An 18000-nucleotide genomic window follows, 5' to 3' on the forward strand; every position below is an offset into this window, starting at 1 on the left:
AGTGGGTCCCTGGGGCTTAGAGGCCCATGGCCATCGGGTCCCTTTGCTCTGGCTGGATTCATTGCTCCCTGCAGGGAAGTTAAAAATAATTGGAAGAATACAAATAATCTGGGTCAATGGGAGGTTTAAAAATAACAACTCCTCAGGGTCAGGTTACCAGAGAGCAGGGGAGGGGAGAGATTAGACTCCCAACGGTTTTTAAGGGAATCACACCCAAGAATCCTGGATCCCAACCCTCTCCTCCCAGAAATGGGCACAAAACCCAGGAGTCCTGCATCCCAGCCCCCTCCCCACCACTCAAAAAGATGCCAGTCCCTGGTAGGGCACAGACAGAGAGATGCTCTTTATCAACAAAGTGAACCCCCTCCCATTGTTGATGTGCCGTACCCCAGAGCTGGACGCAACCTCCCACCTTTGGTCTCCCCGGCGTAACTCCGCCCATCTGTAACCAGGCAAGCAGGGGGTGAACGTCTGGCAGGGCTGAGCCCTGTTGCACTCATGTGGCCCTAGCTGTTGAGCGCCAGGAGGTGGGAGATACCGATCTCCTCCCATGGGGGCCAGGAAGAAAAGAAAACCAGCTGCCCAAGGGGGGAGTTTGGGTCGCCCCAGAGATGGGTGGATTTATGATTAATGCAGGCAGGGTGGGAGAGGCGCTGGGTTCTAGGCCTTGCGCTAACCCCCAGGCAGCCAAACCCTGGGTCGCTGTGACTCGCTGCCACCCACACGGCAGGGGTGAGGGGAAGGGCTGCAAGGTGGAACACAGGTAATTTGCAGCTGCTTTCATGGATCACTGGCTAGGACAATGAAACAACAGCTGGACTGGAGAGTGGAGATACCCACACCCCTTCCCAGCAGCCTGGGCCTAACATGTCTGCTTCACCCGCCCAGGGCATCCTCCAGGGCTTGCTCACTGACACCAGCCCAACAAGGCAGAGATGTGTTACCCCCAGAAGAGGAAAGTGAGGCACAGGGTTCAAAGGCCTTGGTCGAGGTCACACAGCCAGTCCTGGCTCAATCCCTGTCTCACGGTTGTTGTGTTAATCTAGATGGAATAGAAGGTCCCAAAGAGTGAAAGATGTTAACGTGACCCTGTCCCTATTTGACATTAAGGTTTGGGGTTTGGTAACCAGAGCCATCAGCCTGCTTAGTCCCGCAGCAAACAGCCCATTAAACACCCCTTTGCCCTCTTATTAAAGACGCAGAAGAGAAAGAAAAGTGGGTAATGCATTTGCACATTAAACACATGCAAGAGGGGAGAGAAGATGCAAGGGATGCAGCTTCTCCTTCTGCCGTTGACTCTCACTTGCCACCTCCCTGCTGGAGAAACAGCGGCACACAGGGACTGATCAGCCACTCTGAGACCTGGCAAACTTGTACCAGCGCTGGGCTGTTTAGGGCATTGCAAAATATACAGTCTTTGCCGGCTCTGCCAGAAGGCATCAGGAGGGAAGAGAAGAAGGTAGGGAAGGAAAAGGACCCGTGGAGGGGAGGGGGGCAGGTGAAGAAATAGTCTCACATCCCAGGTGGGGTCGGGCTTTAGCCGGAGTCAGTGCAGGTGGTGATGTTGTCTGGGTCACTCTCTCTGGCCCTCTTTGGAGCAGGACAAGGAAGGCCCAGTCGTGTCCCGGTGCATCTCAGGCAGGGGTGGTAGCCATGATGATGAAGTTTGCTCCTTCCCCTCAGCACTTGTTGCACTCTGACTCCCACTTCCACAACCGTATTTCCCCCCAAAATCGCTTTTTTTAAGGACCCCCAAAGGGAGACAGGTGGCCTAGCCCATCCCTTCAGGATTTTGTTCCCCAACTAAGCCTCATTTCTGACATACCAATTTTTACTTCATTGACATCTGGTCCCACACTCCCGTAGTTTACTGGGCATGATCATAACACAGTCCTTGAGTGGTATCAGGAGGTTTTTTTGTTTGGACTAATTCTGTCTGTCTGTCTCCCTTTTGCATCTTTTCCCACCAGCCTTTGTTGTTATAGGTTGTTGTGACACTTTATGAACTTTTATCCACTTCCCAGTTAGACTCCCAAGAGCGGTAGGCCCAATTATTACTACACTGTTAGGACCCCGCCCCCACTCAGAGCTGGAAATAGGACCCAGGAGTCCTGGTTCAATCTCCTCACTACTAGACCACACTGCCCTCCCAGAGTCCTCTCTGCTAGCCTATTCCCCCCTGCTCTAAACACTAGATCCCCCCACCCACCCAGAGCAGAGAGTAGAACTCAGGAGTTCTGACCCCCAGCCCTGTGCTTTAGCGTCGACTGTCCCCTGCTGCTCTCCAGACCCTGTTGCTTCTAATTTTTGGCCCCAGAAGTTGTTTTGTTAAAGACAGGGATTTTCAAACCTGGCAGGAACAATAATAAAACTCGGATTTTTATTAAAAGCTTCCCTGCAGTGTCAGGAACCCAATCACTAACCATTCTATCCTCAGTAACCCCTGTGCTGCGGCCCTACCCCCAACACTCCACACAGCCTCACCCCCCCCCCCACGATACCCCCCGTAACCCCTGCATGGCCCCATTGCTATCAAGGGTAATGCACAAGGGCAACTGACAGGAGTGGACTCCAGCTCACTCTCCTGTAGCTACACTGGCTCCGCAGTTTGTTTGTCACTCTAAGCAGCAGATTTGGCTCCAATGCACGCATGGGCAGGAGCCCAGTTGGGTGTTAGAAAGGGTCATTTCTGCTGTCTCATTTGTGCACAGAACCACATTGACACAGAGGTTAAAACTAGATGGGAGAGAAGGAAACGAGCCGGCCTCTCCCTCTGGAGCCTGGATTGACCAGTAACACCCTTCTGTTGTGCGTCCCTCTGCCAAAGCCAGTCCAGTCCCGCTGCATCTAGAACAAGTCTGGGGGTGTCAAGCTTCAGCTACTGTCAGTTGGGCAAATCTCAAATTCGGGGCATTCAGTATCTCAGGGAAGCAGGAGGGGAAAAGAACTATCCAGTACAGGGAGCAAGGGCTCCATCCATCTCTGTTCGCAGCACCTAGGGGATGAGGCGGGGTTCTGTTTCCTGCATCAGGATAGATGCTGAAGCCTCTGGAATAGGAAATCATTTACCAGGGTAATGCCGGAGGTAGAATTCACAGAGGTTAAAGCCAGAAAGGACGGTTACATTATCTGGTCTGACCTCCTGTATAGCAGAAGCCATTGCGTTTCACGCATTTACCGCTGAACCCAAGAACTTGTTTGGCTAATGCACCTGCCAGCAAGGCAGCCAGTCTGGATTTGAAAGCTTTGGGAGCTGGAGAATCCACCTCTTCCCTAGGAGTTTGTAATACTGATCAATCTCCCTCCCCGTTAAAAACCTGCCTTATTTCTATTTGGAATTTGACCGGCTTTAACTTCCAGCCATTGGTTCTTGTTTGATCTTTCAGCACTAGACTAACGGGCCCATTACGGCCCAGGAGGTTATGCCATAAACAAGACACTGTTTGCTTTTCTTTTTGGTGAGCTAACCGGGCTCTTAAACCGTTTCACCAAACAGCATTATTTTCCACTCCTCAGATCGCTTTGGGGGCTCTTCTCTGCACCCCCTCCAATTTTAAGATGTAGACACCAGCATTGAAGCCTGCAGCTACGGAGGAAGACAGTTTGGGACAATTTTAAAATTATGGATGTTTTCCCAGGGCTGTTTAAGGACCCAATCCTGATTGGGACTAAGTGCTGGATCGGGCCCCGATGAACAGACTGCATTTAACTCCTCCAGCAAAACAAGCCTTTGCAAAAAAGCAATTCAGCTAAACCCCTCTCAAGGCTGCTCCACCCACCTCTGCTGCTCAGCAGCTGCTGCCACTGACTAAAAGCTTAGGGATCTTGACAACTGAAACCCTGCTGTCACACTGTCTGCACAACACGGACATTTTTCCCACTCCGATGCTGCCTGACAAGGGAGGCCTCGGCCGACAGCACAGCGAGAGGCAGACACCCAGGAAAATCTTAAAAGAATCTGTTTGCGAAGGGCTTTTCGTAGGATAGATGTGGCTTGTTCAGGGCACGGCTCCCCTTTGGGAATGTAAAGAATTTTCAAAAGTACACAAGCCCCCAGCAGCTTCCACTGTGACACTTCTGGGTGCCCCCACTTGTGGGGGAAACTGGCCCCAACTGTGGATGCTTTTTGAAGTGCCAAGCAACTCCCTTTAACAAGAATGATCAGCATCATTCCCTGCACACGCCCAATTTGGCAAGAGAGAAATTGAGGCACACTTACCTAGAACCACACAGCGATGCACAGCCAGGAGTCTTACCTCAAAATCTTGGGCTCTATCAACTGACCCATCCATCCCTTCGGAGAGACCCAAACAAGCTAAAACCTGTAGTGCTGAAACTCTCAGGATTTTGTCAGGATCCTTGCAATATCTGGTGCTTTTCTTAAAGCCCCAGCTCCAGCAGTCAGGTGATTTGAGTGAGAATCTGAGTTTTCATTTAAAAAAAAAAAAGTTTCTGGTCCTTGTGATTGAGGAGAAAAAGCTTGAAAATGTGACCTCCTGCTGGCTCAAAACCCAGAAGGCAAATCCCCCCCCCCCCCCTTTTATTATTAAACACAACCAACCCCTCTTGATTTTTAAACCAATCGCCTCATTTTTCAAGCCTGACTCATGCTTTTTGAACTCTTGAGGTTGGTAAGACTGAAACTGAGGACAGAGCAGCCAAGTGACTTACCTACAGTGGCACTGTGATGCAGACCCTGGAATAGAACCCAGGAGTCCTGGCTCTCAATCCCATGCCCTAGCAACTGGCTCCTCCATTCCTTTAGGAAGAGGCGTGAGAATGGTAAAAATTGTACATTTAAATCCATCGAATCACAGACACCCACACAAACAAAAAACCCCAACCAAACAAAAAAGTCACTGGAAAGGTAAATTCTAAATGATTATTTTTGCACAAATTTCTGTGTTAATTAGCATGTAATTATTTTTTAAACAAATCAGTTGGAAGCCTCACTCTCACAGGTAACAGAAAATTATTTTGTTTCATGAACAGAGCTGTCATTTTAAGAGACAACGGGGGTCCTCGGAAAGAGAACAATTTCTGAAAATGTAGCAAAAAACTATGTACCTGCCTCAGACATTGTGTAAAAATGGTTTCCTGTTTTAGCACTTTATCAGATCTGACCTTTAATTCAACTCACCTCTCCAGATATAGTTTTATTTTTAAACCCAGAGGAAGAACATTATCAATTCCCTGGTGAATAGGTTTTAGTCTTTCCAAAGAAACATAAAACCAAGGTCCTTGCTTAGGGTCAGTAAGGAGCTCCTGGCGCTATCCTACTCAAGATTCAGTTAATCCTGATGTCTGGGTTAATTCCAATATGAGTAAATTACCTTCTGTCACCCTAATCCCCACCCCCTTCCATTTTCAAATCAAGCCATGATTCTTCACCTTTTGACTTGCATACAGTTGCTATGCAACTGTTAAACAGCTGCAGCACCCCACACAGAGGGGGCTGCATTTCAGCACTGCATGAGTGATTCCTGTGTGCCATTGAACAGCTGCTGTATCTCAGCTGAGAGGTGGCTGCATTTCAGGGCTGCCCATTGTGCGGCATTGCCGTGTGCCATTAAAAAGTTGTGGTATCTCACCCAGACGTGGCTGCATTTCACTGCTGGGCAAGGAGATCACTATGGATTCAGAGTAACAGCCGTGGGAAGAAAGCGGTTGTAGAAACAGAAGGTTTCATACTGGAGACATTTGCTGAGTGGAAAGAGACAACCATTTAGGGAAAGAATTTTTTATTTTCAAGCTTCTAAGAGGGTTTCTACAAACAACAGAGTAAAAAAAAAACTATTAAAATATGCAACAATTTCCTTTTAAAATATTTTGTGGGTTTTTTGTTCTCTCTCTCTTTTTATTTTAAATCCAAGAAACCCACTGAGATTAACAAGACCAGCTTGGTTGGTAGCAGAGGGACAACAAGCTTGACATGTCGTCTGGATTACGACTGAGGGAGAAAAGGGGACTAAGAACCAGTAAAGTTACTACAGGCAACTTGGGAGAGCCAAGTAAGATGCCCATGCTCAGGAATAACACACACAATTCGTGAAAATGTCAACATGATTCCTGAATTTGGAAGGGAGAGAGCGCTCCTTCCAAGCTTGGGACTGGTGTTCCACAGGTCTATTAACCCAACGGGCTCCATCAGTTAAGAACATAAGAACAGCCATACTAGGTCAGATCAATGGTCCATCTAGCCCAGTACCCTGTCTTCTGACAGTGGGCCGTGTCTTCAGTAAGAAACAAGGTGTGTTCTTAATCCATGTTAGGTAAGATTCCCAGGGAAGACAAAGCACTGTGTAGTTTTCACACAAACCAGAAGATCGAGGTGACCCCTCAATCTGCCAACAAGTGTGAAAACTATAAACTGCTGGCACCTTATTTAACATGGGTTAAGACACCTGGTTTCCTAGGGAAGATGCAGCCTTCCAGAGGGAAGTTTAGCAAAAGATACTTTTTTAACAAAATCTGCGCAGGAAACTCCTCCCTTCCACTGCTCCTTTGACGCAGATTCGCCCTTTTGAAAGTCACGAAGCACACTTAAAAGTTGCAAAAAGGGGAATGAACGTTGCACAACCCAATGCTGCAGGCTCAGAGTTTGCCTCCTTCAAGATAATGGGATTTAGGAAAGAATTCAGCGTCGCATAAATAGCAAGCCATCATAACCCCCCCCCCCCCGACACACACACACACAGAAACTGATCTCGTCACAAGGCCTAGGCTCCTTGTAAGAATGGAACCCAGTCATCCTGACTCCCAATCATCCTGCTCTAACCACTAGATGCCATTTTCCTCCCAGAGCTGGGAACAGAACCCAGGAATCCTGACTCCTAGTCACCCCTACTGCAATCACTACAGCCCAGACCTGGGGATAGAAGCCAAGAGTCCTGACTCCAGACACCCCCTGCTCTAACCAGTAGACCCCATTATCCTCCCAAAACTCAAAACAGAACCCAGGAGTCCTGACTCCTAGTGCTCCCTTGCTCTACCCACTAGACCCCACTCCCCACCCAGAGCTGGGAACAGAACCTAGGAGTCCTGACTCCTAGTTCACATAGGGGTCAAGTGTGACTTTTGTGATTCTGAGGCCTTACGCCAGCACTGTGAGCGGAGATCAGCTTCATACCTGAGAACATTCCTCTACTCAGCCAACAGGAGGCGCAGTTTAACTTTCCTTACCCTGTCAAGGGGGTGGGGGGTGGAGGGGAAGCAGGTGGAGAAATTTACACTGGACAAAATCCAAGGCAGCTTTAATAAACCAGGCGATGCCTTGAAAATGCCATGGTGCCCCTTTCTTTGCCCCACCCCATTAAAATCTTTAAATGCTTTGGCATTGCTAACACATTTAGCTGCTACAAAATGAAACAAAACAAAACCAAAAAACCCACCCCAACCCCTATTTTAATGGCTTTTTTTCAAACACTGGTGTAATATTAAATCGCAGTGTAAAAAACCCAGCATTATTAATACACTACCAAAAAAGCCCTGAACATATGCTGGGCTTGCCAGAGAATGGAAGTGGGAGCCGGCGTTTCCTGCCTCAAGTAAAGATGGGGGAAACCCATCACAACCCCTAGCCCCCTCTCCCGTGGCCTAAATGCTGGATTCTGGCTCTCAGCATTCATTACAATCCCAACTTGGGGACGTAATTCTCCCTGCTTAGATACCCTTCTCATTGATTGCACTGTTTGCTAAAGGTGATGGCTCCTCCTCTGGCCCCTCCCACACATCCTGGCCACACCCACACACCCCAGCTACTTCTACTTCCACACTCTTGCTCCTCCCACTCAGTGCTAATCCCTGCTGTCCTCTATACCTGCTACCACTGTCTCCTGGCCCTCATTCGCCGCAAGCCAGACCCAGAGCCCATCACACTCAGTGGGAGGCTGGCTCCCCGATAACTCCCCTCCCCCTTCTTCTGAGCTGTCAGCCTGTAAGCCTCTCAGAGAGTTTCCAAGGTGGGAAGCAGATCCCACGTTGCATTCAAGCGCCCCCACATCCATTCATGGCACTCTAGGAAAATCTTTTAAGAGGCAAAGATTTTTGGCTCCCAGCTATGATAATCGTTTCTTTAAAATGTCACTGCAGAGTGAGAGAATAAAAGGAAACCATCTGACTTTATTTGTAGAGCTGCCAAATCACGAGAGGAAATCTCTCTCCCGAGTTTATGGATGGCTCAATTCTCCCCAATAAAATGCCACCGCCTACTCCTCACTCCACATACCAGCTCTAAGCAGAGAGAGAGAGAGAGAGAGAGAGAGAGCGCGCGCGCGCGGTAGATAAATATCAATATATCCCACAGAAAGGAAAGGAAAGGGGGAAGATTTAAAAAAAAATACAATACATTTAAAGGACACACAAAACGCACGCAAAAAGTTTCTGCTGGCCAATAAATAATTTGTAAGGTTTGGATTTCCTGCAATTACTGAGAGTGAAGAGGGAAGGGCAAAGGGATATTTGAGCAAACTTAAAGCTAAACAGCTGGCCAGTGAGAATCCTGGTGTAGCTGTAACATTAATGGTAAAGGGTGGATTTCGATGCAAGAATCAGCCAGCTCTGCAAGAAACTTAAAGACACAGATTGGTGGTGCCCCCTGTACCCTGAATTGATTTTTGCTGTCGTGATCTAGGACTGCCAGTCACTCTGCTTCCAGACCTCTCTATTCAACTTTGGCCAAATGACACCTTTTTAAAAGACAACGGATTCAATTTTCAAAAGTGCCTATACTCCATTTTCAAATGTGCCCAAGGAGCCCATTTACCTTCAATGATGACGAGGCCTCCAAGTGCCTAAATCACTTTTGAAAATAAGACTTAGGTTCCTGGGTTATTTAGGGGCTTTTGAAAATTAGACCCAAGGTTTTTTCTTTTCAATTTTTTTGGTGGCTACTAAAAGGTATAAAGCCAGTAGCCCCACCTTGGGGAAACTACTAAAGCTTATTAGATTCAAGTCAGCTCTCCAAGAATCAAGACAGATGAGTGACCGAATGTACAAGCGATCAAAAGCTAAAGTCTCTTTCCATATAAGATAGAAGTTACGCCTATTAGGTTTTAACATGCGAATTTATAATAATAATATAATATAATATATAGATAATATAGTGAAATGCTAATACCTAGAATATAATTGTCTATCCAGCTATTCTCTGCCCTACCTTTGGCATGAATTTTTTTGTTTGTTTTTTGTTTTCTTTAAAATCCCCAGTTGAATGCATGCACACACCTGCACACACCCACACACCCACACCCTCCCACACGCACACACAGAAAAAATATAATAAAATAAGAGCAGATGTCAGATCTGCGATTAAAAAACACGTAACCACCCGAATTAAAATAATATTAACAGAGATTTGTTCTAAATTAAAACATAAAAAAATAATTTAAAAAAATGCAATAAAACTGCATTTTTCCACCCTCCCCCCAATCCTGGCAATTCTTCTTCTCCTTGAAAAAACATCCCAACGTTTAAACTATTGAAAAAGCCTTTGTCGTCCACCCACCCACCCCATCCCTACCCATGGGGTCTGTGTTCAATTTAGGTTATATCACTGTGGGAATGTCAGAAACACTGAGTGAAAAGTGGGGCTGTTTCCCCTTAAGAGGCAGGGCCTGATCTCAGCTGAAGTGAAAGGGACTGGGACTGTGCCCCCTACCGGTCAGAGATTCTAAGATGACTGGAAGCAATTTTGCAAACTCTTAAAAAGAAAAGGAGGACTTGTGGCACCTTAGAGACTAACCAATTTATTTGAGCATAAGCTTTCGTGAGCTACAGCTCACTTCATACTCCTTTTCTTTTTGCGAATACAGACTAACGCGGTTGTTACTCTGTAACTTGCAAACTCTTAGGTTACAACCCCTCATTGGAAGCCAGTACTTTCGCAAACCCCTGCCCGCTACCAAACTGTGATGCCTTTCCAAAATCCTGGATCCGATCCAGTCTCAGCACTTAGCCGATAACTGCTTTGATCTAGCAACCCTCACTCAAGACACCAGTTCAGCACGGCCCTGCACAAAACCAGCAAGAGCCAAGCATGCAGTGAACTGCTCTGCGGAAGAGAGGCCCATATTAACAGCCCAGTTGAAATCACACACATTAATGAGGCAGGGTCAGCCCCAATGGTAGAGTTGGAAGGATCAGATTCTAACTGGGGCATTGGAGTGGGGTTCAGGAGGCCTGGGTTCTACTCCTGGCTCTGCCACTGGCCCTCAGTTTCCCCACCCACCTTTTGGCTATTTAGACTGTGAGATCTTCAGGACAGGGACCGTCTCTCGCTGTGTGTCTGTGCAGCATCCAGCAAACAGGCCCCTGAACCTGAGAGCCAAGGGACTCCTTTGAAAAGACCTGCCTTAAAGGCCACATTTCCTTAAAGGGCTCAGCTCTCATGTCAGCACTGAAGTGAAACATCTGGGTTTTCAGAAGGTCTCAGCACCCAACAGCATCCACGGAACAAGTGGTCATGTCAGGTAAGTGCCTACACAGGTGCACTGATGAAGACTTGGCCCTGGTTTTGGGGAGCTGAGCACATGAAAAAATCTGACTCTGAGTAGTTAAAAATCAAAGACAGATTCCACCAGATCCTGGCTGGTGTAAATTGGTGTCACTCCACTGCAGTCAATGAGGAAAATCTCCAGCTGGTGTAAATGGCCATCATTCCATTAGAGTCAATGGGAACAGATCCCCCACTGGTGTAAATCAGCATCACTCCACTGAAGTCAATAGAGTGACGCTGATTTTCAGTAGCTGAGGATCAGGTCAGTGTTGTCAAGCCTGTATTTTTATTGCAATATTTGGTATCTTAAAGCTCTCAGCTCCTGGAGTCCTGTGATTACAGGAGAATCTCCGCTTTCCTTTAGTTATTAGCCCTAGAAAAGCTTGAAAGTGAGACCCCTGCTAAAGGCTCAAAAGCCAGAAGGTAAATGAAAAGAAACCCAAAATGATCAGCTGATTTTTAAGCTAATCTCATGATTTTGAAGGGCCTGATTCATGTCTTTTGAACATTAGGGGTTGAGACAATAGTGGACTCTGGCTCTCTGTCGGCTGAAATTCACATTCAATCAAATCCTTGCACGTCTAATGTCACTAGGTTGAAGACTTCTTGGGCTACCTGGTAAATACTGACCATCAGCATCTGTCGGGTGGAGCCAACCCACTGCTGTGGCTGTTAATCAAACAGAGCAAGAGGGGTTTGAACAGCAACAAGAATCCAACCTGAAAACTTCTGCCTCTTCGGATCTGGCAGCTGTTTTCCGGGTGGTCATCAAATTCGAAGCGCACCTGGGGAGTGATTTACAGCCTCTTAAGGCAACTGCACCAGTTCCTCGAGAGATGATCTTGCAGCACGGGCAGCATTTGCTGCTCTGCTGTTCATGGTCCTGCTCGGATCCCGCCGAAAAGCTCTCTCTGCCATAGGATCAGCCTAGATGCTTCATTGGATACACAGGCACAGAATTCCTAAATGCTGGATCTGGAGACGATCAGCCACGCCAGAGGGTATCACCAGTTGGATACGCCAAAGAGCCAGATTCCTTGCGCTGACACTGCTCTGTGGCAGCTTCCTGCTAATGCATTTTAAACCATTTCCCCAAGAGTCAATCGCAATTACTTCTCCACTAATCCCTTCTCTGCTTCTACTCACCATCTCCACTTTATCCTACCATCCAAAGGCACATTCCCCCACATTCCGTCCCCGCTGCTCTGCCCTGCACGGGCTGCATTTCACTTGGCGCTCTAACCCGAACCTCTGATTCTCGCCTCTGCTCTCCACCCATCCCAACGTGCCTTGCCAAGCTGCCGGAAACCCCCACTGAACCAGTAGAAGGCTGCGTGCTGGGCCTCCCGATCCTTACCCACTTGCAATCTACTTCCCTTTTGGCTACTCGTAGACTATTGGGCAAGATGGGACTATCAGGCCACCTGGCAGAGCCTAACCCAGGGATTCCTGCATCCAGCCCACTGACTTGTGGTTGGGCTTGAGGGCGTTGTTTAGATGGACGTGCAGCCTGCAATTAGAAACTCCAAGGGGTGGAGCTCTTACCTCAGCCCTTGGCAAACTGTTCTACTGGTTAATCCCCATCCCCGTTAAAAAGGTGGGCCTTGAGTTCCAGGTGGAATTTGTCAGCTCCCAGACGTTCTATCCCGTTCTGCCTTTGTCTGCTAGATTAAAGAGCCCTCTGGTTTGAGAAATCTGCTCCCTGAATAGGTACTTATAGACCATGGTCAACCACCTCTTAAATCTTCTTTTCATTAAGTTAATGAGACTCAGCTGTTTACGCCTTCCCTTCAGTGTGAATAACATGCTGGATTCTCCAGAGGATATTTGCATTGTAAAATTCCACCTCTTCTGCTACAAAGGGCCCATCCAGGGCACTCCAGTTCCACAGTAGATGGACCTCCAGCCAACATGTCCTGTCTGGTCCATGAAAATCCTCTTCCCTCCTTTTAATGCTCTCCTACTAGGCAACACCCTCAACAGCTTTCTCCTGACATCAAAAACAAATGCATCCCCTTGGCGGAGCGGCCTTTGCTTGGGTCTCTTGGGAACATGTGGCAAATGGCATGGAAGAGGTTATGTGCATCATAGGGAAAGGTAGCTCCAGGGGCAGGTACAACCAGTGTCCAATAACCTTCCTGGGAGTCCCTGCAACATGCTAGTGCCAGGGAGTGACGGATACTGGCCAAATTGCTGTACTGAGTACCCCACTTAACTCTCTCTTCCGTCACTCAAACCCACAACTTGAAATATCAGCTGCCATGGTAAGTGGTTTGATTGTCACTGACTGACACTGGGCCAAGAGTTAGAGCAAGGCACAAGCGCCTCCCAACCCGTGGAGGGTAAAACATGGCTTTACATTCCACAGCTTCCTACGGGGGTCCTGCTGGGTTCCCCTATAAAACTCTGCTCCCTGCCCCGGTTTAATCTCCCTTTTGCACAGTCCTCTCTGGCCTAGTTTGCACTTCAACTTTTGAAACTTCTTCACTAAGCCGAGATTGCAGGCCCAGCGCTACCTGTTCGGCCTCCAAACCGAAGCATCCCTAAAACTCACCGCCATCCCCAACATACTTTGCTTCCAAGTTCACCAACAGCCTCCCCGCACTTTCCTAGTTACAGTAACAAATCCCTCCGACCTTCTGTGCCAGAAATCCTCTCTCTCGTTTTCCCTCAACAATGCTCCCTCCAGGCCCGCCTTTCGCTGTCATCCCAATCTCTCTTGTCTGCCTGAGACTTCAAGTCCTTGAGGCTAGAGAACTAGTTCCCTTTATGTCTTGTAACGCATCACCACACCAATCAGCAGCAGCTTCTGAAAGGGCCACCAGAAGGCTCTCTCCTTTCGCCCTGGGCCTAGCACAGGGCAGTAGAGTTGGGACCCTGCTGAGTCTATTCTGTATCCACACTGGAACAAAGTTCTCACTGTTCAGACTGAGGGCCTCTTCCACATTTAAAAACAGAACAAGCCAAAATCTATAGCTCTTAGGACTTAGATTCCTGAGGATACAGCTGGTCCCATAATTTCCACCTGCAGCTAGGAAATTCTATGCCAACTGCATTGTGAGGATGAGTTAAACTGTATTGATCTAACTGCAGGATGCGCTTGCAAATGTCCACTCCAGTGATTGCCGGCAATGGTGACTCTTAGCAGGAGAGATGTGAGGGGAAATAGACTGGCAGGACCAGATTCAACACCAACAACTCCTTAATGCCTCCCAAGGGCTATTTTCTTTGCAAGGATGGAGCAGCGCAGGCTTGGAAGTGCTGTGCTTTTCTGCAGTGCCATGCCAGAGGCTTCAGATCCTCAGAGCGGTGGAATGGCTGTGGCTGATGGGTTCTGCGGGAAGTCTTCGCTAAGTCCTCTGTGAAGAGATGGGAGGCGGTAGCAAAGGAGGGCTTGGGCGAGGGCTAATCTTCAGGGCATCTAGAAAGCCACCTGGAAATGGCCACATGTGGTATCCTGCACTGCGTTTACAGCTTCTTTGACAACCTTTCTGATTTAGCTTCATGTGTCGGAAGCTGAGGGCTCCCTTCGTTCCCTGTGCCAGCTGCTCTGAGCTCCTCCTCTGTTTTTTTAACAGCTATCCACCACTGAGGAACCAAACAGCTGTAAGCTCTCCCTGGAGACCCAAGGAGGAGACATGTCCCCCACCCCCGCCCCCGCCATAAGGCAGAGGGGCACCTCTTCCTCCCACCCCAACAGTCCGACAGGTTTCCTTGCTGCCACGTTAGTGCGGGGGTGTCTCTCCCATCCAGCTCCCATTTGTGGGGAAAGAGGGGCTCTGCGATGTATTGTGCCAGAACTTGCATTTGGGTTTGAAGATCCTTCCTACCTCCCTATCCTGCTGACCTTGTGGGGACAGCAGAATGCTCTGTTCCTGATGCCCGAGATAAAGCAGGCACTTTGCTGGTCTCTGCTCATCCTCCTGCCCTGGATGCTCTCTGGATCCTCCCCTTGCAGAGCCAGGCCAGCAATCCCATACCCACCCAATATACACACTTTCCTTTACCCCGATACTTAACTACTGTCCCCGGTCCGCCCCACCCAGAGCAGAACAGAGCACTGTGCAAGGCACTGCCAGGCAGCTGTGTTCATGTTTCCACCCACCCAGGCTCCACCTCCCTTTCTGAGAACCATGGGCACTAAGTGGTTTCAGTGTGCTGGACAAAAAAGACCAGGCAGGGCAAGATGAGTGGTGCCAACCTGCAGCCTGTGGGACCCCTTGCTAGGAGGTTTCTGTCTATCGCTGGACTGGAGGAATGGGGCCAACAGTGCAATATGGTTCTCGGCTGCGAGCTGGACTCAGGATCTCAAGGAACCTTGCAGCCCAAATCTGCTTGGCACCTGACCTTCTCCATGTCACTATTTTTTGGCTGGGATTTGTAAAAAAACTTGCCCATCATCATCGGATCTGAGCACCTGGGGCACTGTCAGAGCGACGTACAGCTCTCCCAGTCAGCAGCAAGGGCTGTGCAGAGCCCAATCCTGCTTGGAGCTGGGAAATGGTGAGCCTAACCCAAACCTGCTGGAGGGGAGCCCATGCCACGTTCCAGTCGGAAGCTGGGAAAGGAAGCAAACCCAAGTCCTTCTGGAGGCAAAAAGCCAAGATCTCTGCTAAAAATGGGCTGAAAGTCAACCGCAGCCCCTGTGAGCTACACGGTCTTGTTCGGAGGCTGGGTCAAGGGAGGTTGGAGACCGGAGCTCATCCCACAGGCTTTCAGGATTAATCTCCTCACCTCCTGCTTCCCAAAGCTGATGAGGGCACCTGCCTTCCCCAGCAAATCAGAATGAAAGTGAAAAACGAAACAATCAACAGCCCCCCAAAAAGCTCTGACCGGAGCCCCCTTCCCCAAGACACCCCCCAGGCTTCCAAAGAGGTGACATGCAACCAATTATCAGCCAAATCCTCAGCAAACGTCAACCGGGGAGACTGGTGGAGCCAGGCTGACCTCCGGCCGATGTCAACCAGCGTAGCTCTGCTGTTGTCACGGCTGCACTGATTCACATCTGCTGGCACACACCTGCAGAGCTCCGGAGAAGCCAAACGGGAGGGGCTGTCTTACAGCAGCTGTGCTGAACGAGCACCATTCCACTGCTGGCCACTACGCCCTTCACACCAGCTGAGGACAAGCCTGAATAAACCCAGGGCTCTGACAAGATTTAAAGGAAGGAGGTGGTGGGAAAAGAACAACTTCAAGTTTCATTAGTGTCTTTGATTTTTACAACTCCGCAGCTGCCGCGGTGGGAGGAGATTGCAGACTGCAAACACTTGTTTCTACCCCCTAGAATTAATTTTTTTTTTTTTTGCACTTTCACTCCCTCCTTTTAAATAGCAAAAGAAAAACAACATGCAGCCGTGTTCTCCCAATGCTCAGCAGCGCAGCAATCACTTTGGTAAATACAAAGCCGCGGACAGAAGAAAAACAAAAAACTTTTGTTCGCACTCCAAGAAAGAAAAAAGGAAACAGGAAAACCCCTGAGATCAAAAACAGAACTAAAAAAAAAAAATCATCAGCATAAATCACTTCAGCTGAGCTGCTTCCGGCAAGAATAATCCCGAAACCCACCCCAGCCCCACCCACAAGGCAAAATAAAATGAAATGAGCAGAGGGCAAGGGCTGAGCTCCTAGGTGAAGTCTGAAGCCGCACGCCCCGTGTGCTCCTCCCTCACCCTTTCCCCTCCCCCAATACAATCCCAAACCACGAGAGAAAAGTAAGAGACATACAACAATGCAGCTGGCTGGCAGACGGGCATGGCAGGGAGCCCGCAGCACTGCAGAGTCCAAACTTAATAAATAAGGAGTAAAAAATTGTCATGTGTCTTTGTTCACAGTGCGTGAGTGAGGGTCCCAGCCTCCCTTCCCCATTCCCCTAGTCTCTTGGGCGGCAGGAGGGGTGAAGAGAGGCATAAACCGGTGATGCGCCACCGCTCCGGGCCAAGGGAAGTATGAGGTTCCCAGCAGAGCCTTCTTGTCTGAAGGAGGTTGCGGGACAGGGTTGGAAAGAGCCCTCTCTTCTCCAGCTGGAGAAGCAAGCCAGGGCTGGAAATAGCCTTCTCTCGTCCAGCCAGTGATGCAGGGCCAGGACTGGAACAGGTCTTCTCTCATCTGGCTCGATGCACAGGACACGGCTGGAAGGGGCCATCTCTCATCCAGCTGGAGATGCAGAGCCAGGCTGGAAAGGGCCTTCTCTCATCCGCCTGGGATGCAGGCTGCAGGCTCCCAAGCAGCTGGAGATGCAGGGCCAGGCTGGAAAGGGGCCTTCTCTCACCCAGCTGGAGATGCAGAGCCAAGTTGGAAAGAGGCTTCCCATCCAGGGAACATGGGACAGAGATGGAGAGGGACTTGTCTTCTTCGGCTCGCTGGTGCCCGAGACACAAGGACTCTAGCGGAAGGGAAGCAATAAACCCACACTCCAGAGAAAACAACCAAGCCCCCCCACTTCCCCTGACGACACTGGAGGAGAGAGCGAGGAGGGCAGGTGAAATGAATGGTTCAACCAAGCCTCAGAAGAGTTGCTTTTGCAAAGGTGTGGGGGGGGGCAGCTGCCATGGGTCTCCTCCCCGTCCCCACCCTGTGGCGGTGACCGGCCGTAAGCTCTCGCTGGCATGGCCCCCTCCCCGGCTCGTCGTTTTGGCCGCGTGGCTACCTGGTGAAGAAAGGCAGGTGGTGCTGGCTGAGAATGCTGCTCGTACGGGGCGACTCTGTCTTGGCCATGACGTCTTTGAACCAAGACGCCACGTCCACTTCCAGTGTCTCATAACGCTTGATGAAGTTGTGTTCCTGGAAAGGAAGCCAGAGGGACCCTGAGCATAAACGCCCATAGGAATGGGAGATGGTGGGGAGTTGGGGGGAACATAGCATCTTGGGGGGAATAGGGCTGGAGGGATACAGCCCGCTAGCAATGTGGGAACACACACATCCCGTGGGGGGGAGGAAGGAGTGAGGGACACACATATACCCCCCCATGGGGGAATGGACTCACGGAGACACACACATGCACGCCATGGGGGAGATGGACTCACAGAGACACATACCGCATGGGAGAGATGGAGTCAAAAACACACAAGTACCCCTTAGGGGAGATGGAATCAGGGGGACAAACACAGACACACACACACCCCTTAGAGACATGTAATCAGGGACACAGCCACACACACCGCTTGAGGACATGTAGAATACACTGCCAGCTGCCAGCGCTCCTCTCTGCAACGACTTTTGCAACACTGCAGCAGGCAGCAGCTCTGAGTGAGTATGTGGGAGTAGGGGGGTTCTACTGCACAGTGGACAGAGGAGGGGGACTCATATTAAAGAAAAAGGACTAAAATAGGAGTAAAACCAAGGCAAAGAGAACAGGCTTACCCAAGGCATTACAGAAACTCAGTGGCGGAAGTGGGAACAGAACCCAGGACTCTCAGCCCTCTCCCTGCTCTAACCACTAGACACCACTCCCTTCCCAGAGCTGGGGACAGAACCCAGGAGTCCCAATTCCCAGGCCCCCCATCCCT

The 18000-nt window shown here is 49.5% G+C and overlaps 1 protein-coding gene across 2 annotated transcripts in view; it reads right to left on the reverse strand.

The window, feature by feature from the left end:
- Window positions 1–5384: 5384 nt before the first annotated feature.
- The window catches only part of MAP2K7 (mitogen-activated protein kinase kinase 7), a 55261-nt gene continuing 42645 nt past the window's right edge, over window positions 5385–18000 (reverse strand). Inside the window, exons 12-13 of one of the 2 annotated variants that reach the window (XM_084609936.1) lie at window positions 17142–17275; window positions 5385–5703 (exon numbers count right to left, since the gene is read on the reverse strand). In XM_084609936.1, coding sequence (XP_084466062.1) covers window positions 5631–5703; window positions 17142–17275 — 207 coding nt within the window. In that variant the 3' untranslated portion in view covers window positions 5385–5630. Of the gene's footprint in view, window positions 5704–16083; window positions 16878–17141; window positions 17276–18000 lie in introns of those variants that run through there. The other variant, XM_084609937.1, reaches the window with a different exon arrangement.

This window comes from Lepidochelys olivacea (genome assembly GCF_965140295.1).
Source record: "Lepidochelys olivacea isolate rLepOli2 genome assembly, chromosome: 20".
Classification (NCBI taxonomy): Eukaryota; Metazoa; Chordata; order Testudines; family Cheloniidae; genus Lepidochelys; species Lepidochelys olivacea.